Genomic DNA, 24,731 nt, shown 5'->3' with positions numbered 1-24,731 from the left:
GAACCTGATATTCAGACTAAGTGTACTGTAGTTTGTGTTAAATTTAATTCATAAAAGATACAAAGAAATATATGCAATTCTGATTGAGGCAGTAAAGCAACAAGAGGGATAGAAAAGGAAGCATTAGAGTAGGATAAGATTATGTTTGACTCTGTATTAAAGGGTTGAGGTAATTATAATCAAGTTATTTTGCTGATGTGTTGCTAATTTTTATGGATTTGCACGTTTTTAATTTTGTTTGTGTCCCCTTCCCTTTGAGAGCCTATCATAGACAGCAGCAACTGATATGGGCGTTTTAATTAACCTCACAAGCTTAAACTTAAATAATCCCTTATGGCAGGGATCAAATGGGACTGATAGCATAGCATGTGCTTAAGTGCTTTCCAGATAGGGATCCTTTCCTGAATCAGAGCCATGGTCAATTGCCTGAAATTTCCTGTCTTTGCTAGTTTAAATACAATGTTGTTAATATTTCTTGAACCAGTTGGCAGAAGATGTAATAAATTCTGTCACTTTTAATTCAAGTGGAAAGAGTTGCTCACAGTTAATATAGCTGCTGGAATCTGTTAATCGTCTAGAATATTTTTATGGCTTTGTTATGTCTTCATAGTCTTCAAGAAAAAACACACACACATACACACACACAGAGAATCATAGAGGATTAGGGTTAGAAGAGACCTCAGGGGGTCATCTAGTCCAACCCCCAGCTCAAAGCAGGACCAACCCCAACTAAATCATCCCACCCAGGGCTTTGTCAAGTCAGGCCTTTAAAACTTGTAAGGATAGAGATTCCACTACCTCCCTAGGTAACCCATTCCAGGGCTTCACCACCTGCCTAATGAAATAGTTTTTCCTAATATCCAACCTAAACCTCCTCCACTGCAACTTGAGACCATTGCTCCTTGTTCTGTCATCTGCCACCACTGAGAACAGCCTAGCTCCATCCTCTTTGGAACCCCCCTTCAGGTAGTTGAAGGCTGTTATCAAATCCCCCCTTACTCTTCTCTTCTGCAGACTAAATAAGCCCTGTTCTTTCAGTCTCCCCTCATAAATCATGTGCTCCAGACCCCTAATCATTTTCGTTGCCCTCTGCTGGACTCGCTCCAATCTCTCCACATCCTTTCTGTTCAAAACTGGACACAATACTCCAGATGTATCCTCATCTGTGCCAAATAGAGGGGAATAATCTTCCCTCAATCTGCTGGCAGTGCTCTTACTAATACAGCCCAATATGCCATCAGCATTCTTGGCAACAAGGACACACTGTTGACACACAAAAGTGGGCAAATTCAGTCCATACGCATGTTTGGTATAAACATAGAGAAGCATCATTAATATGAATCAGTCTTCAGGCCAGTCTGAAATGTTCCATGAGAGGAGGGAATGAAGGGATCAGGGGAATATGTGCTAACAGACAGACTGTCTCCCCCAACATGCCCCTTCCAATCCTTGCAAAGAAATGTACCTTTCTTCTGCTCCATCCATGAAGAGCTTGTACACTACAGTTCTCCTCTCATCTGTAGCTTTTTGGGTGTATTTCTGACATTTGGTTCAATAAATCATATAGTTTTATTCGCCGGATATTCATTAAATACTTGGTTTCTGTCATCATATTAAGACATTGGTAATGTCTCAAAACATTGCATAGGAACGGTGTGTGCAAGCCAAATTAACAATTTTTGGGTGTCCATCTGTGGGAACTTCTCCCCTCAAGAGTAAACGTGGTATAGCTTCTTCCAGTTTGGAAAGCAAAATAGTCTTGGTATACCTGTGTCCACACTGGTATAGCTATATCAGTTTAAAAAAAAAATCACATGCCTAATTGAAATAGAATCATAGAAATGTAGCGCAGGAAGGGACCACAGCAGGTCCTGTAGTCCAACACTCTGCCCTCCCACCCCTCCACTTGGAGGTGTGATTAAGTATAACTAGATCATGTTTGACAGGTTTTTCTCTAACCTGTTCTTAAAAATCTTCAATGACAGGCATTCCATGACTTCCTTATTTTGGCCCAAGATCCTCCTTGTTAATATTAATTTAGTTAAGCACCTGGTCACAATTAACTTACTGAAGCAAAAAAGGCATTAAATAGTTCAGCCTTCTCTGCGTCATCCATTATTTGTTCTTGTTCCCTCTTAAGTAATAGACCTACATTTTCCTTGGTCTTTTCCTTATTTCTAATTAATCTATAGAACCCCTTATTATTGCATTTTATGTCCTTTGGGAGTTGTAACTTATTTTGTGCCTTAACTTTTCTGATTTTTGTCCCTCCATGCTTGTGCAATTCTTTTGTACTCTTGTGACACACAGTATCCATACAGTCACAGATTTTTTTAAGTCCCAAAGGGGGCCATTATAACATCTAGTGTGACCTTCTGAATAATACAAGCCATACATTTTCACCCAGTAATTTCTGCATGAAGCCCGTAACTTTTGATGGAGCTACATGTATGTTCTAGAAAGACATCCAATCTTGATTTAAAAATTTCAAGTAATGGAAAATATATCACATCCCTAGGTGTGTTGTTCCAACAGGTAGTTACCGTCACTAAAAAGAAAAGAAAAAAGAGCACCTTATTTTCAGTTGAATTGTCTAGCTTCAGCTTCAAGCCATTGGATCTTTCATGGGCCCCATGTCACTGTAAGACTTCATTACCCACTTGCCAGCGCACATGTATACAGGAAGACTTACAGGTAAAACAGAGACATCTGCAGACAATTGTCCTGGTTGATGGGAGCCATCAAGATTCCAAACCACCATTAATGGCCCACACTTTGCATAATTACAATAGGCCTTCAGAGTTATATTTCATATTTCTAGTTTCAGATGCGAGAGTGGTACATTTATACAAATAGGATGACCAACTCAGTAGAGTATAAGTTTTGTAATGATAACTTACAAGAGACCTTTTGCATGAAGCATATTTCACTTACATTATATTCAAACTCATTAGTATATTTTCATAAAATCATATGAAGTGCAAAATCACAATGGGCTCTGACCTTTTACTGGAACGGACTAAGCTGTTCAGGAAGTCTTCGCAGCTGTTCATCTCCTCCGCTGAACGCATGAGGGGTCGGCCATTCTCCACTCAGTGGCTCTCCAACCGGATCACCTTGTGCATCCGTACCTGTCATGAGCTGGTGGGAATCCATCCACCATCGATTTTAAGGGCATACTCAACTTGAGCGCAAGCCTCATCGGCTGCCTTTTTAGCCCATGTCCCCATTTGAGGACATTTGCAGGGCTGCCACATGGTCTTCAGTTCACCTCACATTATGTGATCATCTCCCAGACCAGGGAGAACGCTGGGTTTGGCAGGGCTGTGCTCCGTCCTGAGAATTTGTGAACTCCTACCCACCTCCAACAGATATAGCTTGGAATCACCTATTGTGGAATACACAGGAGAAATTACTCGAAGAAGAAAAGACAGTTACCTTTTCCGTAACTGGTGTTCTTCGAAATGTGTTGCTCGTGTCTATTCCACATCCTGCCCTCCTTCCCCTCTGTCGGAATTCTCTGGCAAGAAGGAACTGAGGATGGGGGGAGCATGCAGAGCGCCTTATACGGTGCCATAGAGGCACCACTCCAGGGGTCACTAGGGGCGCTCCCCTTCGAGTACTGCTCGGGGAAAAATTTCCAGCATCGGTGCACATGGCGAGCACGCACACCTATTGTGGTATAGACATGAGCAACGCATCTTGAAGAACACCAGTTACAGAAAAGGTAACTATCTTTCAGCAAGTTGTTTATATTCCAGTAGAACCTAAAGGTCACAGTCAGAGTTGGGACCCGCTGTAGTAGGCACTGAACACACACATAATAGAAAACAGTCTGTGCCCCAAGGAACGTACAGTCTAAAAGGCAAGACAGGCAAACAGGTATAGATGAACAAAAACATTTGCTTACTTCCTTTAAATAGCAAAATTTAACTTTCCCCATTCTCTGTGCTATTTATAGAAATGAATCAAAACTAGATGGGAATAAACCCTTTTTATTTGGCAGGTTTGGATGAAATGGGACCTGGATTTCATCTCCAAGAATGGTTTTGCAAAACTAAAGTCAAAATGACCTGAAGTGTTAACTTCTGCTTAGTTACCTACTCTCTGACATATAATATATAGGATTGTTATTTATTTATTAAGGGCATAATGTCATAAGTAGACATCTGACCTGCACCTGCAAAATTGACAGGTGCATGTTGCACCTGCAAATCCCACATTTGGCCACACAGAGGATCTTTTGCCCATGTAAACAGAGCATTGGTGTTTATAGGTTTGATTTGGAACAGCCACAAACACAATTGAGTTGCCAACATTTATGAATTTGGGAATAAACAAATGAAAGATATGTTCTGTTTGCTCCTTGATGCAGTCAGTTATAAAACTAGCTGATCCCCTGACCTCTCAAATATGCTGATATCTCTTAGCTTCATCCAGTGGCAGAAATTCATCTGAAGGTCTTCAAAAGGGCCTTGAGCATTTTTTTTTTCAGGATTCATCTTCTAGAAGACGGAACACAGTGTAATTTTCAGTTGTCATTACACCCAAATACACATACCACAATCTTTCTGTTTGATCTATTTGTCAACCTATTTATATATCTCCTTCATCGAAAATATAAAATCGAATCTAACTTTGCAGATAAGAGCTTGTACTTACCTGGTACATTCCAAGCCTTCTTTCAGGCTTGGCCTAATTAAAGCCAAATGATGAAAAGATGTGCTCTGTCTCATACTAGAATTTTTGGGGCTTTAAATGCCAGTCAGGAACATGAGATAAGTAGAGTCAACATTTCATTACAGACTCTTACACTACACACATAAGTATTTATTTTAAAATCTGAGCATTTGGACTTTTCTTTTTCCCCTTCTAACCCAAATTTCTCTTCAGTGTCTTGTCCAGAACTGATACGTGGCTGGTGAATAAGGGATGTCATGCAAGCTGAAGAGAGCAGAATATAAAAGATAGACAGTCTGAAATTACAACAATTAAAGTAATCTTATGATCTAAATGAATCCCTGAAGTCCCATTCAGTATCTGTCTGGAGTTTTATAAATCTCTGAAATCTAAGAACAACAGTTTTCAAATTGCTGACTTACATTGTACGGCTAAAGGTTAATGACCAGATATATCAAACTAAATGCTTTGTATTCTGATTTATATAGAGTAGCAACTACCAGTATTATAGTAGTCTTAGGGTATGTCTTCACTATGAAATTAGATCGAATTTATAGAAGTCAATTTTTTAGAAATCAGTTTTATACAGTCGATTGTATGTGTCCCCACTTAAGACCATTTAGACCATTAACTCGGCGGAGTGCGTCCACAGTAGTGAAGCTAGCGTCGACTTCCGGAGCATTGCACTGTGGGTAGCTATCCCACAGTTCCTGCAGTCTCCGCCACCCATTGGAATTCTGAGTTGAGCTCCCAGTGCCTGAGGGGGCAAAAACATTGTCGCTGGAAGTGCTAGGTAAATGTCGTCTCTCTCACAGACACACACACCGTGAAAGCAATGGCAATAAATCGTTTTTCACCTTTTTTCCTGGGTTACTCATGCAGACAACATACCACGGCAAGCATGGAGCCCGCTCAGCTCACCATCTCCGTATGTCCCCTGGGTGCTGCCAGACATGGTACTACATTGCTACACGGCAGCAGCTCATTGCCTTTTGGCAGCAGATGGTGCATTATGATAGGTAGCCCTCATCGTCATCTCCTGGGTGCTCTTTTAGCCGACCTTGGTGAGGTCGGTCAGGGGCGCCTGGGCAGACGTGGCCAGGGGCCCCTGGACATAAATGGGAGACAATGATGGCCAGCAGTCGTACTGCACCGTCTTCTGGCGAGCAGCCAGGAGACGATGGCTAGCAGTCATACTGCACCGTCTGCTGCCAGCCTAAGGCGTATAAGAGAGATGGAGTGGATGAAAACAATAAAGAGACCAGATTTGTTTTGTATTCGTTTGCTCCCCACTCCCTCGTTCCCTCCATGAATAGTAGGGGGAGAAATAGCTCAATGGTTTGAGCATTGGTCTGGTGAACCCAGGGTTGTGAATTCAGTCCTTGAAGGGGGCCATTCTGTGTGACAGTCCTGTAAGCCATCCCTGTAATAAGCCATGTCATCAGTCACCCCTTCCTCCAGCAGAGCAACAGCAGACAATCGTTTTGCACCTTTTTTCAGCGCAGATGCCATAGCACGGCAAGCCTGGAGCCCTCTCAGATCACTGCCGCAATTATGAGCACTGTAAACACCACACACATTATTCTGCAGTAAACGCAGAACCAGAACCTGCTAAAGCAAAACCAGCTGAGGAGACGATGGTAGCGCGGTGATGAGAGTGATGAGGACATGGACACAGACTTCTCTCAAAGTACGGGCCCCGGCAATGTGGACATTATGGTGTTAATGGGGCAGGTTCATGCCATGGAATGCCGATTCTGGGCCCGGGAAACAAGCACAGACTGGTGGGACCTCATAGTGTTGCATGTCTGGGACGATTCCCAGTGTCTCTGAAACTTTTGCATGCATAAGAGCACTTTCATGGAACTTTGTGACTTGCTTTGCCCTGCCCTGAAGTGCATGAACACCAAGATGAGAGCAGCCCTCACAGTTCACAAGTGAGTGGTGATAGCCCTGTGGAAACTTGCAGTGCCAGACAGCTACCGGTCAGTCGGGCATCAATTTGGGCAAATCTACTGTGGGGGCTGCTGTGATCCAAGTAGCCAATGCAATCAAAGAGCTGCTGATATCAAGGGTAGTGACTCTGGGAAATGTGCAGGTCATAGTGGATGGCTTTGCTGCAATGGGATTCCCTAACAGTCGTGGGGCAATAGATGGAACCCATATCCCTATCTTGGCGCCAGAGCACCAAGCCAGCTGGTACATAAACCGAAAGGGATACTTTTCAATGGTGCTGCAAGCACTGATGGATCACAAGGGACATTTCACCATGTGGGATGGCTGGGAAAGGTACATGACTCTCGCGTCTTCAGGAACTCTGGTCTGTTTCAAAAGCTACAGCAAGAGACTTTCTTCCCAGACCAGAAAATAACCATTGGGGATGTTGAAATGCCTATAGTTATCTTTGAAGACCCAGCCTACCCCTTAATGCCATGGCTCATGAAGCCATACACAGGCAGCCTGGACAGTAGTCAGGAGCTGTTCAGCTATAGGCTGAGCAAGTGCAGAATGGTGATAGAATGTGCATCTGGACATTTAAAAGCATGCCAGGCTGGCCAAACAGGAAATGAAATTCAAAAGTTCCCGGGCCTTTTTCTGTCTACCTGGCAGTGCATCAGAGTTGAGAGTGCTGTCCAGAGCGGTCACAATGGAGCACTCTGGGATAGCTCCCGGAGGCCAATACCATTGAATTACGACCACACTACCACAAATTCAACCCAGGAAGTTGAAAAAAGGGTTTCATCTTGTGGACAGGTGCAGGGTTAAATTTATCTAACGCTGTTAAATTCGACCTAAACTCGTAGTGTAGACCAGGGCTTAGTAATGCATAAGAAACTCAAATTCACACCCATGCTTTTGACTCAATTTTTCCTCCATAAAAATTTCATTTAAAGGTGGGGCGTCTCCTGTGGTTATTTGTTTGATTAATAATCTCTCTCACGCGAACAGCGTGAACCTGAATGAGTCTATCCTGAATGAACTGTGATAAGAACACCTGGGTACAAATAGTAGTACCTCCAGGACATTGTGTACTGTATGGATAGTCAATGGGTCAGCAGCCTTGGCTTCTTCCCTACATCTTTCCTTTAACTGTGTGATAGGTGGCAGAACCTTGAGACTGGTTTATTGTACAGAAGGTTCTCTTTGTCACCTGTCTCCATTGCTCAGTTCAGAACTTGCCATGTCTCCTTCCATATGCATCTTCACATGCTGGGATGTAGGAAGCACTCCTTACAAATATTCCCAGTAAGAAATGCCTAGTAAACATCCGCAAAACTAACTCCTCCTTCAAAACCTACCTCGAAACTTTCCTTTGCCTGTCATTTGATAACTTGGAAACTGTTAAGCAGCTTTAGTTGTGAGAAAACGATCTATCTATACCTAGATTGTAAGCTCTTTGGGGCAGAAGCTGCCTCTTTGTTCTGTCTTTGTCCAGTGCCTAACACAACAGGGGTCTTGTCTGTTCGTGACTGGAGCTGCTAGGAAGTATAATACTGCAAATAGTAAATAATAATTAGCTGCTGTTACATGGCTGTATTAAACTCAGTATACTTGAGCAAAGTACATTTTATAATCCCTATACCTCTGACAAATTACAACCAATTTTCACCAAACCACCAACAAACAGATCTATGACCTGGGACAATCTTCCTGTTCAAGTTTTTCACATACCCCTGAAGGTCTAGTGCTATTCAGAAAAGAAATAAAAGGTTAAAACATTTTTTTTCCCCAAATGATGATGGATTTTTGTCACTTTGTTCCCAAAAGTGGCTGAATCTTCTGGCTTAAATAATATATATATATATATATAGTCTCCAAATCTGAGAAAAAGCATGCCAAAGTTCAGTCCAGAATTAAAACCAAGTGAAAAAATGATAAACAGCTGAACTTATTTATGCTAAAACTGTTTGCCCCTTTAATAATACACATTGCCCCATGTTTTGCCCAAGATACTTACGGTCAAACCATGCACATCTAAGAGCTTGTCATGTACATCTAGGAGCTTGTCTACTAGGGAAAATTGGCTGGCATAGCTGTGTATTGAAATAAGCTATTCTGCAATAGCTATTTCAGCGGAGCCCACTGCATGGACAGTCTGTTGTGGAATAATTTCTCCACTTTGTGAGTGGAGTAATTATTCCGGAGTAAAGTCATTTTTATTCTGGACTGGTGTCCATATTGGGAGCTATTCCCGAAAAGCTGTAGCAGAATACAGTATTCTGCTATAGGTATGCAAGTCAATTTCCCTGTGTAGATGAATACTTGTTCTCTCTCTTGACATCAGTGAGATAACTCACGTAAGGTAAAACTTGCCCCTTAATGAAAACATACTTATTTGGTTACTTTCTGGTAATGTCCGAATTGTTCTGTGTTCTACATTACAGAAACAGTAGACACTCGTTAGCAGCAAAAGGGCACTGACTGATATATTACTATGTTGCTCCTTGGCGGCTGTTGCTGTTATGGGAGTGTCATCTGACCAAAGGCATATGAAGAGTTGAGTGCTTTGAAGTGGTGGGGCAGCCACATTATGGGGAGGAGGTAGTTGGAGGCAGTGAGGTGGAGGTAACCCAAGTTTGGGGAATAGGGCTGCGGAACCCTATGAAAGCCCGCAATCGGCAAAATGACTGAGTGAGCCTGGCTGCCGGGGATAGGCTGTGGATGCTCCTGCTGGCAGCTGGCAAGGGATGGATGGATGGATAGGGCACCAAGTGTAGCCTGCAATGGAGGTGGGAGTGGTTCCTAATGGAGACAGAAGAGGAGAAGAGGACAGGTCAGTGCTCTGGGGAGGGAGGTCCCCCAGCCCGCCACTGTAAAACAGCACACCCACACCCTGCCATCAGCAACTGAGATGGAGGGGACAGCTCAGTACGTGTGCAGGCGGTCCCCGATACTCCCCACTGCAAAATAGCAAACCCCTCACCCCCGGCCACCTGTAAGCCAGACGCTGAGAAAAGCAAGGAGGAAACCCTCCAGCTGTGCCTCTGCTGCTCCCCAGAGCTTCCCCCCCCCCTCAAAAAAAATCCTTTTCTTCCAGATCCTGCCCAGTGAATGGGGCTGCGTGCCCTGGAGCTGCACTGAAGGGCCAGGGTCGGGAGGGGAGTGGAAAAATGTGCCCCATGAGTACTGGTCCCTGGCTGGACAGGGCCTCCTGCTGCCTCCAGCCTTTGAGTCTGGCCCTGTCAACTTTTCCTGGGCAGGTTCAGTCAGGCAGGGCAAGAGGACAGAGCTGTGTGCCCTGGAGCTGTGCTGAAGGGTCAGGGTTGGGAGTGGAGCGGAAAAGAGCAGTTTGGGGAGGGCAATGCCCCTGCATTCCTCCCATCTCTGCTCCTTGATGTGACGTTCCAGCATCACAAATGTTGCTCTGATGAGACAGCTATGTTGCTGTTACCAAGTGGATGATTCGCAGTGGGGAAATGTTGTCTGTAACTGGTGGTGGCTCTTACAAGGTGTTGCTGTAAACAAGTGTCTACTGTACTTATTTTCTCTCCTATTGCCCCTGCAGATCTAACTAACTGCAATGGGTTTATTAATTAATTAGCATGGCTAGCTGAGTCTCCACTAGAAACACAGTACCACTAAGATTGCTTGTGCTGATCGTAACTGTAGAAACGTGTGTTATGATCCTAGCCAAGGACAGCTCATTTAGATAAACAATATTATTTTTCAAAATGGTATTTCAAACGATACATGATGTATTAATTTCCCTGCTTCCCTTTTCAGGTGATAGAAGACAACACGGGTGTTCGCAGGGTGGTGGTTACACCCCAGTCTCCAGAGTGCTATCCTCCCAGCTATCCCTCTGCCATCTCTGCAACCCACCATTTACCTCCCTATCTGACACACTACCCCCATTTCATTCACAATTCTCATACGGCTTTCTACCCTCCTGTCACCGGCCCTGGAGACATGCCACCCCAATTTTTCCCACAGCATCATCTTCCCCCTACAATATATGGAGAACAAGGTGAGCAGAAAGAAATCCTTATGTTTTAGACATGTATCCAACATATTTGCAGTGCTGGGAAAGTGGAGATTTGCAGATGAACTCTTGGGTCAGTGTTTTCCCCCACGTGAACTGGACTCCTTCCTTTAATCTAGAGAATGGACAAGGTATTGGGGAGTGGATGCACCCAGTCTGAAAGAACTCAAGAACATCACATCCTGAAAACATAGGGTGCAGGATGCAAACCTAATTCCCAACTCAGTTTTGTTATAAGGGCAAAAAAGTACTCCATTCTATGATTCAAAGTGCTTCTGAGAGTCAAGCTTTTGTATCATCATGCAGCACTGTGACACAGCGTTTTTTGTCCCGTACTCAGATTTTGCCAACCCTTGTTTGGGAATGGAGGCAGAGAGGCATAGGAAAGGGGGATTAGTTTTGACAAGTCTTATGGCAATCATTGTCAAAAGCTAATAGAAGACTTCCTCCTGGCACTAATGGATGAAGATGATACACCTTCCTGACCCCTTGTCATGCTGGAGCTGCAGTGGACATCTCAGAAATAACAAAAGGGGATTTTCTGGTTAATCTGCTTCTTAATAATGTGCAATAGGTCATTTAAAAAGCACTATTTGGTCCCCAAGGGTAACATGACAGCCCTAATCATTACAGATTAAGTAAATAATTCAAGTGAAAGGAGTGAAAGCACAATTTATTTCTGTCTGCACTATGCGTTATTATGTCTATTCCACCCTTGAGATAGTCTGTGTGGTCTAAAACTGCGTTAACCAAAAAGAAATGAAGTTTCTGTACCTACATCAGCAAAACTACTTGAATTGCTTAACATGGCAAGTTTCTCTTTGTAGATTCACATATTTTATTTTACTGCCAAATTATGGAATTTCACAGAATTCATAGAATTTTTCTAAACAATGCTGTGAAACTGTAAATCAGCTGAATCACCAGAGTGAATTTTGGCTTTGAGAACTATAGACATGGGTATCTATCTGGCTTATTTTCCCCCTCTCAATTTTATATTGATTAATATATTTAATTTTCTTACCAAGAATGAAATATTATAATCCTTAATTTAATTAGACAAAAGAATAACTCTGCACTCTGTCTTTAAGATGTCATTTCCTCATCAGAAACAATATCATAGCCAAAAACATAAGGAACAAATTTTCCAAGTAGCTCAAGATCTTACATACCTTGACTTGTGTATGTTTCACAGAGAGCTAATAAAATTGTGGCATTTCCATCCTGTAAAAAATTACAATATTTTTACAACTAAAAAGTCAGTTTCACTTTAGCATTTTCAGTAGAAACAAATTTCATTTCAACATTCACATGAGGCCCCACAGGTGTTTAGCCAGAAGAGAAACCAACATGTATCATGGGAAGTGTAGTTCAGCCAGGGACCATGGCCCACAGGGGAAAATGGTAGTGCAATGCACCTGAACTACAAATCCCATGAGGCACTGCAGTAGCTCAGGCAGATGCAGATTAATGTTGAACTGACCAACTCTAGTTTTATGTACATTGTTTTTTAAGAAAAGTCAGGACTTTTTTTTAAAGCTAAATGATACTGCCACAGTTTCTAGGCATGATATATCAGTAGGATAGTATCCAATCAGATAAGATAGGAACTCTACTGTTCCCTTTTACAAAGGCGCAAGTTGCTTCTCTCTAATACACCTGTTTTGCTTAATAGGGAAGCTAATACAAAAGCTTCAGTACATTAGGTAGACATTTGGACTATCAGCTGCTAGTACTGTAGGTGGTAAATATTTCTGTAACCTGGGGTTACCAATCAGTTGTACAAATTCACAGCGTACAAAAATAGTGTAGATGCCCGCTTTGTTGGAGTGGTGTCATGTATGTTTGCAATATTAAAGAATCTAAACTCTGATTATTACCTGAATGATATCTTGTATTAATGAATATTAATTCATTGTCCCCAACATGTTTCAATGCAAAATGGATTATACACTAGCCAAAAAGGCAATTAAATTTGATTTTCTTTTCTGAAAAGCACTGCTTGTAAATTCCTCCTTATCACCTCCATCTTCCAACCCTCCAACACAGACTGCATTTAGTGTACCACATTCTTGGAATACTATATATAGAAAGCTACTTTATGCAAGCACTTTAATGTGATCATGTTACTAGATGAGGAAAAATAAATGACAAGACACTTCTAAAAGAAAGGAAGTAAAAGAACCAAGCAACTGGAGCAATTCCACCAGTTCTTATTAGGGTACGTCCAGACAGCGGGTAGCGATCTATCTGTCAGGGATCGATTTATCACGTCTCGTCTAGACGTGATAAATCGATACCTGAACGCTCTGCCGTCGACTCCGGAACGCCACCAGGGTGAGAGGCGGAAGCGGAGTCGACATGGGAGCCGCGGCCATTGATCCCGTGCCGTGAGGATGGGAGATAAGTCAATCTAAGATATGTCGACTTCAGCTACTCTATTCTCGTAGCTGAAGTCACATATTTTAGATCCATTTCTTCCCCCCTCCCCCCCCCCCCCCAGTGTAGACCAGGCCTTACAGTCTGTATGGCAAACTCCACTTCAAAAACAAAGGATTAACACTAGAGCTGGGCAGAATGTTTGCTTTGGAAACCGAAATGCTGGCTCAGTTTGCAAACTAGGATGATTATTGAATTAATCTAGACTGAGCTTTAATGAAACTTGAGTCTCTTCGGCATTTTGTATTGCAATAAAGCAAAAGTGTATTTTCATTTTGCTTTGAACTTGAATTTGTTCGCACTCAAAGTGCAGTCCAAAGGTAATGAACCCTTGTCAGGGAAAAATGAAAAAATGTTTGCATAATTTCCTGCAAACCCAAGTTACTAAATTTCACACAGCCATTCATGGAAGTTCATATTAAAGTTATTTGAAACTTTGTGTATTTTAACATTAGAAAATAACGTTTCATAATACTTTTCTTTTTAAGATTTCCTCCCTCATGGTTCCATTTGTTCATCTCAGCTCTCACATAATGGTGTACCTTCATTTGCTGCAGCTACATGCATCAGCCATTGTGGGTGGTGGTAGAGAATATTGCTAAGTCTGGCTGTCCTAGAAAACCTGGAGGGACACAGCCAATAACTGGCCTTGAACCCTCTGCATGGCAATACATTTTGGTGACACTAGGGCTGTGCAAACCTTGTAGGTTTGGTTGCTGTTAATTTGTGTGGAACCTTTTCTTCAATTTCAGTCTGCCTGGGTTTTAGCCCTTCCTGGGTTTTGCTGCAAGGTCCGGTAAGAAGCACAAAGACTCAGATCAAAACTCAGCCAAAACTTCTACATTTATTTGATTTCCTATGATAATCACATTGTGTCATGAAACCTGAAATAATATGTGGGCTGGGTTTATGCAGCAGGTTTGCCAACCTTGCAAGTAACCCGGCTGAATCTCAGGTTTGCTGTGAAAATCCATCTTAGACAAGTTTTTCATAGCTTTATTTAGAGATGGGTAGGGGGTTGATGAGATCTAGGTCAGGATGTGATTCTGTTTCTAAATAATGATGATTTTAGCTTTAAGTTAATGTGGGTAAATTCTTGTTATTTCAGAAATTATACCACTATATGGAATGTCCAGTTACATTACCAGGGAAGATCAGTACAGCAAACCACAGCACAAAAAACTCAAAGACAGACAGATTGATCGCCAGAACCGCCTCAACAGTCCTCCTTCATCCATTTATAAAAGCCACCTAGGCAACTGCACAAGTGTGTACAATGGTTATACGAAGAGTCACAATGGAGCAAGCAGTGGAGGAGGTGGTGCGGGGGGAGCACCAGGAGTAAAAAAACTAGAGCGCAGAGCAAGAAGCAGCCCAAAGTCTAACGAGCAAGACCCACATGGTAATCTGAAAGATTATTATTTTTATGTTTTAAAATTCCTCTTTATTACACTTCTCAGCCTTGCAAAAACTTGCCCTTAAGAGGAAACCTTCTCCCTCCTGTCTTTCATGAGTAGCTCCAACTAATAACCCTGTTCTTAAAAACATCTTTTTGAAGCATGTGATCTGGGTAACTTTCTGGTTCTGAATGACTTTGCACTTCATGTAAGTCCTTTAAAGCACCTCTGAATTGTAAACCAGCTCTGCCCTTTGTGTCCCTACATTGCATCTCAGTATGGAAATGTATTAGATTTAAGTGACTTATTGGACAATTTAGAAATGTTCTTGCTTGAAATATGCCTCATGGGGAGTGTGGTGAGAACCAAAATGGTTGATTTGAAAGAGATTCTAGGATAAAAATGTTTAATCTTGGCAAATTTAAATACACAAATGACTAAGCCTAATCAATCTAGGAGTACCATCAATCAGGAATGATTTCTTGAACCATTTCTGGAATCTTACTATTCATAGAGTTTGAAGCTAGTAGGGACCATTAGATCATCTAGTCTGACTTCCTGTATACCACAGGCAATTAAATTTCTCCCAGTTATTCCTGTGTCTAGCCCAGTAACTTTTGTCTAAAGAATGGCATCCAGTCTTGAGATAGAGAATCCACCATTTCCGGGTAGTTTGTTCCATTAGTTAATCACCCTCATTTGTGCCTTATTTTTAATTTGGGTTTGCCTGGCTTCTGCTTCCAGCCATTGGTTCTTATGTCTGTCTCCACTAGATTAAAAAGCTCTTTAGTATCTGGTGTTTTCTCCATGTGAAGGTGCTTATACACTATAATCAAGCCACCTCTTAATCTTCTTTTTGATAAACTAAACAGACTGAGAGTTTTCAGCCTCTCACTGTACAGTGAAACTATTGTTTGAAGCAGAATTGTTCCTTATTTACATGTATTTTAATTTCATGTGTAAAAAAACAGCGTTTCCCTAAAACATCCCATATAGAAATTATCATATTAATATTGTACAGAGTAAAACAGAAATAAGGTAAGGTAGTAAAGTAAGAATGTAAACAAAGGTGTGAGCAAGCACACACTCTGTATATTTGCTCCTGTGACTTAAAATGGCTCTTTCCATATATTAATTTAAGGATATGTTGAGTAAAATTCTCTGCTGATGTAGCTGTGACAGTTTATACACCAGCAGGGAATTTGGCCCATACTGTAATGTGTGTATCACAGGTACTAGGCTAGTTGCACTTTTGTCGACTTCTCTGAGTGCATCCTCTTAGGCACAGGCCTCGTACCTTTACCTATCTTGCTTGGGGTGGAATTCCACAATTCCCTCACTCCTAGACTGGGCCCTAGCCTACCACACCCTGTGTATCAGGTGTGCTCCGTTCTCTTCAGGAATCTGTGACAAGTGGTGAATATAATGACCAAAAAATCTTCTTAAACCAAGGAATTGTTAGCTTTGTGGTAAGAACAGAACATTTAGAAAAACAGGATTTTAAAATAATTCTCTACACATGTCTGTTTTCGCTTAAGTCTGACCATCCTCTGATGGTGAGCTTGGTATGTTTAACTTCTTCAGACACTCCAACGGATGCCTGTGTCTTAGTCTGGGACTCCTGAACAGCACTCCGTCTCTTGAGAAAGAGACCCATTTTCAAATTGCTGTAGTCTTTTTGATCTCTGGTGTCTGCCAGCCTTTCCTGTAAAGATATTGTCCCTTAACAGCCCTCAAGTGTTTGCACAGAAGTTGCTGATCTTAAGCCATTCACTTCCCTTCCTACTTGTTTTTCTCTGCTTTTAAACAAGCCCAGTATATTCATACAGTTAAAATCCCAGTAGCCTGGTGAAAATACAATATTAAATTATTACAGAGTAGTTCCAGTTCCTTCATATTTACATCTATAGCTATATATTCAATATACATATAGTACACCATCTGTATAATATATGTGTACACAGTTGGCCAACTTTTCGCCTGAGCTACACCCATGTAAAAGTCACTTGAGATTGCATGGGTGTAACTGAACAGAATTTAGCCTACTATAGTAAAGGGGAGAGAGGGAGGGAGACACACACATCTGTTTCAACTTTTAAAATTGGGGACAATAGTGTTTTAAGACACTTTAAGCCAGGAAATTTAAAATAGAAGTCCTCATTGGAATAACAAAGTGCAGTGTATGTGCAAGGGGACATGGTAAAAGCATTAAAGTTCAGCAACAGAGCAAAGACAAGGAAATAGTCAACTGATGTGTGAGCTGGGAAGGAGTGTCTGGTGATGCCTGGATCTGTTTTAGTATATCCGTGGTGCTAGGCTGAAGACATGAAGTAATTCAGAGTGGTGACTAAGCACTGCTGTGTTGCATTGTTTTCCTATTGTTTAAGGTCATCTAGCTCAGTGGTTTGGGCATTGGCCTGCTAAACCCAGGGTTTTGAGCTCAATCCTTCAGGGGGCCCATTTAGGGATCTGGGGCAAAAATGTGTCTAGGGATTGGTCCTGCTTTGAGCAGAGGGTTGGACTAGATGACCTCCTAAGGTCCCTTCCAACCCTGATATTCTGTGATTCTATGAAAGACTTTAGGGCACACTAATTTGTTGCTTGCTTTCAGCAGCACCAGTTGATAATGGCCGACCTGACTAACTACAGGCTGTGTTATGTCTGAGTGCAGCCAACAGGCCACCTGAACTTCATTTCTGCTAATAAGTTTATAGGGACATCTGATTGTTAGTAAAATATTGTGTAAGATTCTGCATTGTTTTGTGTCTGATAGGGTGTAGCAGATGAGGACAACTCATATTTCTGAAAAGACAAGTCAGTATTTAAATATTGGCCCTGTAATAGAACATAGAATTTTGCCACCTTCAACTCCATCTGGACTGTAATGGTGTTAATAGGTTCTAAATGCTGTTTGGATCCTGAATTTTACAATAACTGTCAATAATCCGATACTCTTCTGCACGTAGCATGGGTAGCTGGGGTCTTTGGAGAGTATGGCATGGTCTTTTTGTATTTGATTACCTAGTTCCCTGGTTATTTTGTTATTTGGATTGGGATTGTTATAGGTGGGCTTTTTATCTTGTAGGATTATGTAGTGCAAATAAACACTTTGGTATAAATCAAAATAAATAAATACACCTCTACCTTGATATAATGCGACTCGATATAACACGAATTTGGATATAACGTGGTAAAGCCGTACTCTGGGGGGGGGGGGCAGCTGTGCACTCCGGTGGATCAAAGCAAGTTTAATATAACGCGGTTTCACCTATAACGTGGTAAGATTTTTTAGCTCCCTAGGACAGCGTTATATCGAGGTAGAGGTGTAGTATCTACTAGGACATTGACACAATTTAAGGACTAGAAAGCTCTTACCTTTCTTTGACCTGTGTCTTTTATCCTAATTATTAGGTTAATGATGTCCTAGGGCCCTTGTACTTGTCTAATTTTCAGGATGCTGTTTATGGAAGAAAACCTGTGGCACCTCTCGTCTCAGAGAGGCTCAGGCTGCAGGGATGAAAGTAGCAATGAAGACATTCAGGCTCGGGCCGGATCCCAGGCTCTGAAACCCAGGGAGGGTCTCGAACCCTGGGCTCCAGCCCAAGCCTGAAGATCTACACTGCTATTTTTTAACTCTGTAGCCTGAGCCCTGTGACTTGAGTCAATTGACCCAGGCTCTGAGACTGGGCACTGTGGCTTTTTCTTTGCGGTGTAGATGTATCTATCGAGTCTCGAGGGAGATTTACTTGAGGCTAGAGATTTGGAGATTTGGATTATGTCTTCCTATTTATTTGTCTCTTCCCCCCCTATCCCCGGCACACTTCTGCCCGTATTTCTTTTTTCTCACTCTAAACTTATAGGATTGTCATTACTCACCTCTGCTGAGGAAAACAGCAGTACTGTGTGGACAGCAGTGAAACTTATCAAAGAAAGATAATTTCACTGTTGAAGCCATTTGCTGTTCTGTAAAAGCATCATGTGCTCCACAAATGGGAGTGGAATGAAACAGCTTCCAGAATAGAGAAACAACAGAATAGGGGAGAAAACCCAAGGAAGGGAGTCAGAGCTTGCAGAAGAAAATGTGTGGAGGGGCAGGTAAGTCCCTAGTGGGGGACAACCCTGCATTAGGCCAGGCACTTTGTAATCTTATATCCTTTGAATGGCTGTTGTTTTGTGCATTATACTGGCTGAATGTGGAAAGATTTTTCTTATGGGACTTCCAGTCGAGGGGCCTAATTTGCACACTGTGCTGTTCATACATTTTCCATTGAAACCAATAGTAGCTCCATGTGCGGAGTGGCTGCCAGGCTGGCCCCTTAATTTTGTACAGCTGTCTTCAGTAGAAATGGGAAAGGAACTTTTCTGTTGCTAATACTGCAGAACTTTACATCCCATACAAACTTTGTGTTACTAGGTTCGCAAACTGATGTCGTGCGCTATAAACCCAACTGATACTGGGTATCTCAAACTGATTACTAGTGTTGCTGACTAGATAGAATATAATTACAGCAAAGTACTAAATTTCCAAGGAAGATCTTCAAGAGAAATGGGAAAATTCCAGCCCTTCCCCACTTCGGCTGCCAACCTTCCTTCCAAAGAAAGCATCTGAGTTGCTAATGCAGTACATAGTTCTGATGCTGAATTATTAACGTGAGAGGAATCTGAGTGTAGGCTTGCATTGGCTGTTGCTACCTGCTGCAACCAGTGTTGCCAGACTCAGGCATGTAAAAACTAGACCAGAAAAGACAAATTGGATGAAAAATAGAAAGAGGAGTAGAGAAGATAATGGGGATATAAATATAATCTCATATCAGGAGCATGTATCTCAGTAAAATATAACACTTTCCTGCCTCTTCATATTCTGCTGTCTATATAACTGTCTCTATAACTGGCTGCTGTTTATATAACCAGCTCAGCAAATATGTGAAATAAATTGTCTGTACCTTTTGTGTGCATAAATGTCGCATCATGCAATGCTTAGTGGGAATTAGGTTTTGTTAGACACATGTATGTTTTACGTAGGGAATAAAAAAGCAAGATTTCTAATGTTTGTTGTCTTGGCATGACAGAGTTCTTCCTCCTACGTGATTTTGTAGCCATGATGAAGCTTATGAAACAGCACACCTGTGCTGTCCTCACAGTAGTTCTCTTTGTTTCAATGACAGTGTCTAATGTTAATAGGATCTGGCATGTCAAGGCTGCAGACAAAGGCTTTTCTTTCATTTTGTTTCGGAACGTTTTGCCGTGTCCACTGACTGAAACAGATAATTTTTAATGTCTGTAGTTTAAATTAGAGAAATAAAACAGGGTTTTTTTCAGTATCTTGCCAGGGGAGCTATCTTTGAGAAATGAATGGAAGGGCCTCTATATTCATTTATTCACCACTTTGTCAGGAACAATGCAAAATGGGTTGTGTGTCAGAGACTAGGCCTCTCATATAAACTACGTTTGGACTTGATGTTCTGCTGTTGTACAAGGAATTAGACCTACAATACTGATTCTTGCCTGTGGCTGTTGAGCCTCCTTTTGCTCACAATGTTGAGAAATGGACCCTTCTATGGATTTTGGACATTTGTCATCTCCACTTTTATCTTGGGGCCTCTCTGCATTACAGTTTTGCCTCTGTGGTTGCTAAGGCCAGGGAGTTCTGCAGTCCGGCACTGCTCCACAGCTGTGGAACATGAGTACAATTGAAATGCCAAGAAAATTAGTGAAGTCACGGTCATGGAACGTCCACTCTGTCAGCCAAGAAGAGTCTTAAAAGTGGAAAGGGACCAAATGATGGAAAATAACATGGTGTCTTCCATCAAACTGGGAAAAAAAATCCTTGGCAGGAGACCAGGTAATTAAAATCACTCTATCTCCTCCCAACCTAATAAAGCAAACAACTCGCTGGCATTTTGAAATTGAGTGACAAGCTCGTTCCCAACTATGGCCGCACTAAAATAAGCCTAAGAATCATCTGGCATTAAGTCCATGGCCCAAATACTGCTTATGGGTAACAAAAGGGGAATAAAAAGCAATTCCTTAGAATTAGGAGGAATTTTCCACAGGGAATGTGCTGCTTGTTAGTATGAGCTTTTCAGCCCATGGCAGTGCTTTTTGGGAAGGCCTGGAGCCAAACATGTCACAATACTAATTTATATATTTTAAAAGCCTCCTGTGCACTGAACATTTTTCTGTCTAATTGACTTGTCAGGTGTGGTGGCAAGATATGCAGAAAGGTAATCAGAGGGGCCCAGGAATAATTCACAATGAACAGAGCCCCACCTCAAGTTCCATATTTGATATCTGTACAACCCATCCCTCTAATTACAGCTGCTATTTTGTATTTACATATATTTTGTTTCAATTTGAATTGTTTGCATGTTTATCAATAACTGGTTAAACAACATGATCTCTTTTAGTAGTTGGGATGAGTGTTAAAAGCAAACTAAAACATCGAATCTAATAACTTTATTAGTGGGAACCAACCCAGTATCTAGAGCACTAAAATAAAATGGCCGAAAGTGACAAGCAGCAAAGTTGTTTAAATTGCAAGCTTTTCTTTGTGGATCAAAGCCCATTAACAGTCAGAAGTTTGATTGGCTGACTGCTACTTCTTCCAAATTTACACATAATCCTGGGGGGAAATTATTAGTACTGAAAGGATGAAAAGAATAATTTTCACAGTCTCTTTAGTGATTTAGCAGATGTTGGTAAAAATCTTTGAGATTTCAGGAGTAAGACAGGAAGGTACAAACTTGGGCGAGGGAAATCTTTTAAACAGAAGTACCATAGGTGATAGGTTCCCTTTCATAAATTCACAAAACTAGATGTGTGATGTGTTTTATAGCACTTAAAGTTTGTAGGTCTGATCCTCAGTTTTCTTGATGTGTATATGAAATAGTAGCTGGCAGGCTCGTTCTGAATAGTCAAAGCAATCTGGTAAGCCAGCTTCTGTGATGTGATTTTGGCAGGCATGTTGCTGTCATTTAAACAACAACAGTCTTGTTGCCACACTGGCTGCCAAGGAATGGTGCTTTAGGATCCCTATACATAACTGGTGCAGAAACTCTCAGGTATTGGATTCTGGTTGTCTCATTTGAGAGCAGAAGCAACGCTATTTAACACCAATGCTAGACTACATGGTGTAGAAATCAGTTTCTTCAAGGGAATGGGCTTTTGAAGAATAGTAGTTGTGTTCTAAATTTGGAATCCCAGGTTTTCTCTGTTGCTTTTCTGTTCAGATTCTGGGTGGCATGTTTTTACTGACAGGCACATTTAAAGCTCTTGTCTTTTACAGAGTGGTATGCATGCTGTCAGTAGCAGTGTCTCCTAACTTGACACTTTTTAAAGGGTAATTGGAGGGGGTGTTTTATTGGAAAAGCAATGTGGTCTAGTGGATTGGGTGCTGGCCTGGGAATTAGGAGAGACAAGTTCTATTCCTGGCTCTGACTTTGGGTGAGAGTTAGAAGCAAAATAAAATGTATGACTTTAAACAAGTCATTTCCCCCTCATACACAGTCCCTGTGTTCACAATTTAGAGATCAAAGGTATCATTATTATCCTGTTTTTAAAGGAACAGTCCCATTCTTAAAGGGATTTTTTTTCTTATATAGGCTCCTATTACCCCCCAACCCCATCCCAGTTTTTCACAGTTGCTATCAGGTAACCCTAATCATTATGCATCTGGACACTAGTTAAGACAGTAGGGCCCCAGAGTTGGGTGCTGCCTCAAGATGCATAGACTTCTATGGGTCATCGCGATTATCACTTCAAAAGTTTTTTTTCTCCTGCTGATGATAGCTCATCTCAATTGATTGGCCTTTTACAGCTGGTATGGCTACTTCCATCTTTTCATGTTCTCTGTATGTATAAATATCTTCTTGCTGTATGTTCCAGTCTATGCATCCGATGAAGTGAGCTGTAGCCCACGAAAGCTTATGCTCAAATAAATTTGTTAGTACTCCTGTTCTTTTTACAAATCGCAGGCTCTGTAATTCCCAGACTACCGATGCACTCAATCTTTAAAATGTATATTAAGTGTTCTGCTTTTCTGCCACAGCACTGAATGAGCACTTTGGAAAACTCTGCCTCATGTCAATATTTCACTGCTTCCTTCCCATGCTAAGAGAAATACGGGGCTTTCCAAAGAGCTGATTCAGCTCGCGGGGAGGGGGTGAGGGATTGGTGGTGGAAGGGATGGCCTGGTGGTGGTAATAATATGTGTTTTAAAAATAAGAGGAATGGCATGACAGCGCCCTTGTGGAAAAACCCTATTCTTTGAATAGGAATTAAATCAGTAGGTTTCTACAGAAATTGAAACCCTGATTCAGAAGAGCACTTAAACATGTGCTTAGCTTTATGCACCTTTAAAGCATGAGTAAGTGTGGTCTAGAATGGGGATACTTTCCTGAATCTGGGCTCAAATAAGATTCTGTAGAAACTACTCTAAAATGTCCATAATATTTAATAGAGAATGATATTGTTTCTGTGGGTTGATTTTAGAGATTTCATATTGTTCTCTATTGAATTCCATATAATTTTTCTGTAAGGGACCTTATTAATTATTAGGTAGCACCCAAAATGTACAGAACTATAAAATACATTGTAATTGTTAGTTATGTTTGCTAAACTAATATCCTATTCAGTTATCCATTTGTTCATATAAGTAACTATAACCTGAGCAGTATCCTCTATCAAATTAGATAACAAATTATCTATTATTTTTATAGTTCAATTATTTTTCATGATGCTTTGAAGGAAAATAAGACTCAATCTTTGCCCAAAAAGGTTTAAATCAATGTGGTAGAGCCCACAAAAAATGGCAGTGGAGCATGTGTGAGATGAGTAGCGAGGTGGGATGAGAAAGGAGGTTCTGCTAATGGGAGCATCATTTCTTACAGAAAACACACTGTTTAAGCATATTTCTTATTTGTTATGTTAAAATGTTTTTAAATCCATGTAACAAATAATTTTCTCTACTTTTTTTACCCAATGAGATGGTGTTACGTGAACTAAAATGTTGACTAAAATACAGCATTGTTGTTTTGATGATTATGCATCTTGTGAGAAATGACGGATCTAAGTTATAGTACATGCCTGGAGATTTCAGAATGCATAGTTTATACTTACTTCTTTTGAGCCAGTTCTCTGGATTTGTTGAAAAGCTGTAGCACCCTAAAGAATGAACAGTGCTGGGCTTCATAGGTCAGATATATGCTATCACTGAGTTACAGCTTAAAATGGTTGAAATATGGTCATGCAGTGGTAGGTGACAGAATCTCTTGCTTTTATAATCATGTGAAAATCTGTTGTTTAAGCCCATCAGAATAATTATTTATGACCTTTGTTAAACACCTCAGGATATACTGATATTCATAATTACTGGTATTTGAAAAATCTGCCAGTCTTCTTTTACAAACTCTATTTAAGGCTGGCTCTGTGGCCAAGCTTCATGATGCTATGGTCTCTGTATCTCCTGGCTAGCAGAGAGATGACAATTTCAGTTTAGAAGCATGAGTGAGTTACTGACTGCTACAGTAGATTTTCTTCCCAGCCTCTTATGACTGGCAGGTTCCAGTGGGGGCAGAGTTGTGTCCTTAGGGTAGAAGTTGTTGATGGTCAGTAAAGGAGAATGGTTTGTATGCTGTTAAGTTGTAAGATGTGCTTTAAAGGTAGGAGTGACTGGGAGGGTGAGGGATGGGGAAAGGAGGAAGGAAAATTGATTTAATATGAACGAATTGCTGAAAGTGCAGCAAATCCTTCTGAACACTGGGGATAGCTTGAGTACTGCCTTGCATGGACCAGGGGCTCTTGGGCATATGCTCCAGGGATTCTGGTTTTTAAACCGTAATTTGTAACTTTTTAAAGAACTGTCTTAAATAAACTTTTTTTTTTTTATGGCAAGGTTCCCTTACAGAGGAGCAGTCAGTGGAATTCCTATCCAGTTCACATTGTCCTCTGTAAATTTACAGCCTGTGTCACTTCCTGTTCAGAAACCCCATGATTTCCTTCTTGGTCATGTAGGTCAGCAGCCTAACAGGCTATGGGGTTTTGCATGAGTGGTTATAGACAGTGTGGGAAGATAGGTTGGCTTTGAATAGTTTTATAATGTTTATTTCATTGCTCAAACTGATGTAATCAGAATCCATGTAAACCCATAAAACCAGATTTTTCCCTGCAACTTTAAGACACTGAAGTAGCCAAAAATAAAACTAGAAACAAGAAAAGGAATCTCTACATATGTC

General features: G+C 41.2%; 1 protein-coding gene across 2 annotated transcripts in view; it reads left to right on the top strand.

The window, feature by feature from the left end:
• FNDC3B (fibronectin type III domain containing 3B) overlaps nt 1–24,731 on the top strand; it is a 408,921-nt gene that overhangs the window by 193,522 nt on the left and 190,668 nt on the right. For both annotated transcript variants that reach the window (XM_030575639.1, XM_030575641.1), the window contains 2 exons: nt 10,405–10,648; nt 14,211–14,504. In XM_030575639.1, the coding sequence (XP_030431499.1) occupies nt 10,405–10,648; nt 14,211–14,504 (538 nt within the window). The remainder of the gene's footprint in view (nt 1–10,404; nt 10,649–14,210; nt 14,505–24,731) is intronic.

This window comes from Gopherus evgoodei, chromosome 9 (assembly GCF_007399415.2).
Source record: "Gopherus evgoodei ecotype Sinaloan lineage chromosome 9, rGopEvg1_v1.p, whole genome shotgun sequence".
NCBI classification, from domain to species: domain Eukaryota; kingdom Metazoa; phylum Chordata; order Testudines; family Testudinidae; genus Gopherus; species Gopherus evgoodei.
Note: the sequence above shows the minus strand (reverse complement) of the source record. Positions and strands in the feature narration are given on the sequence as shown.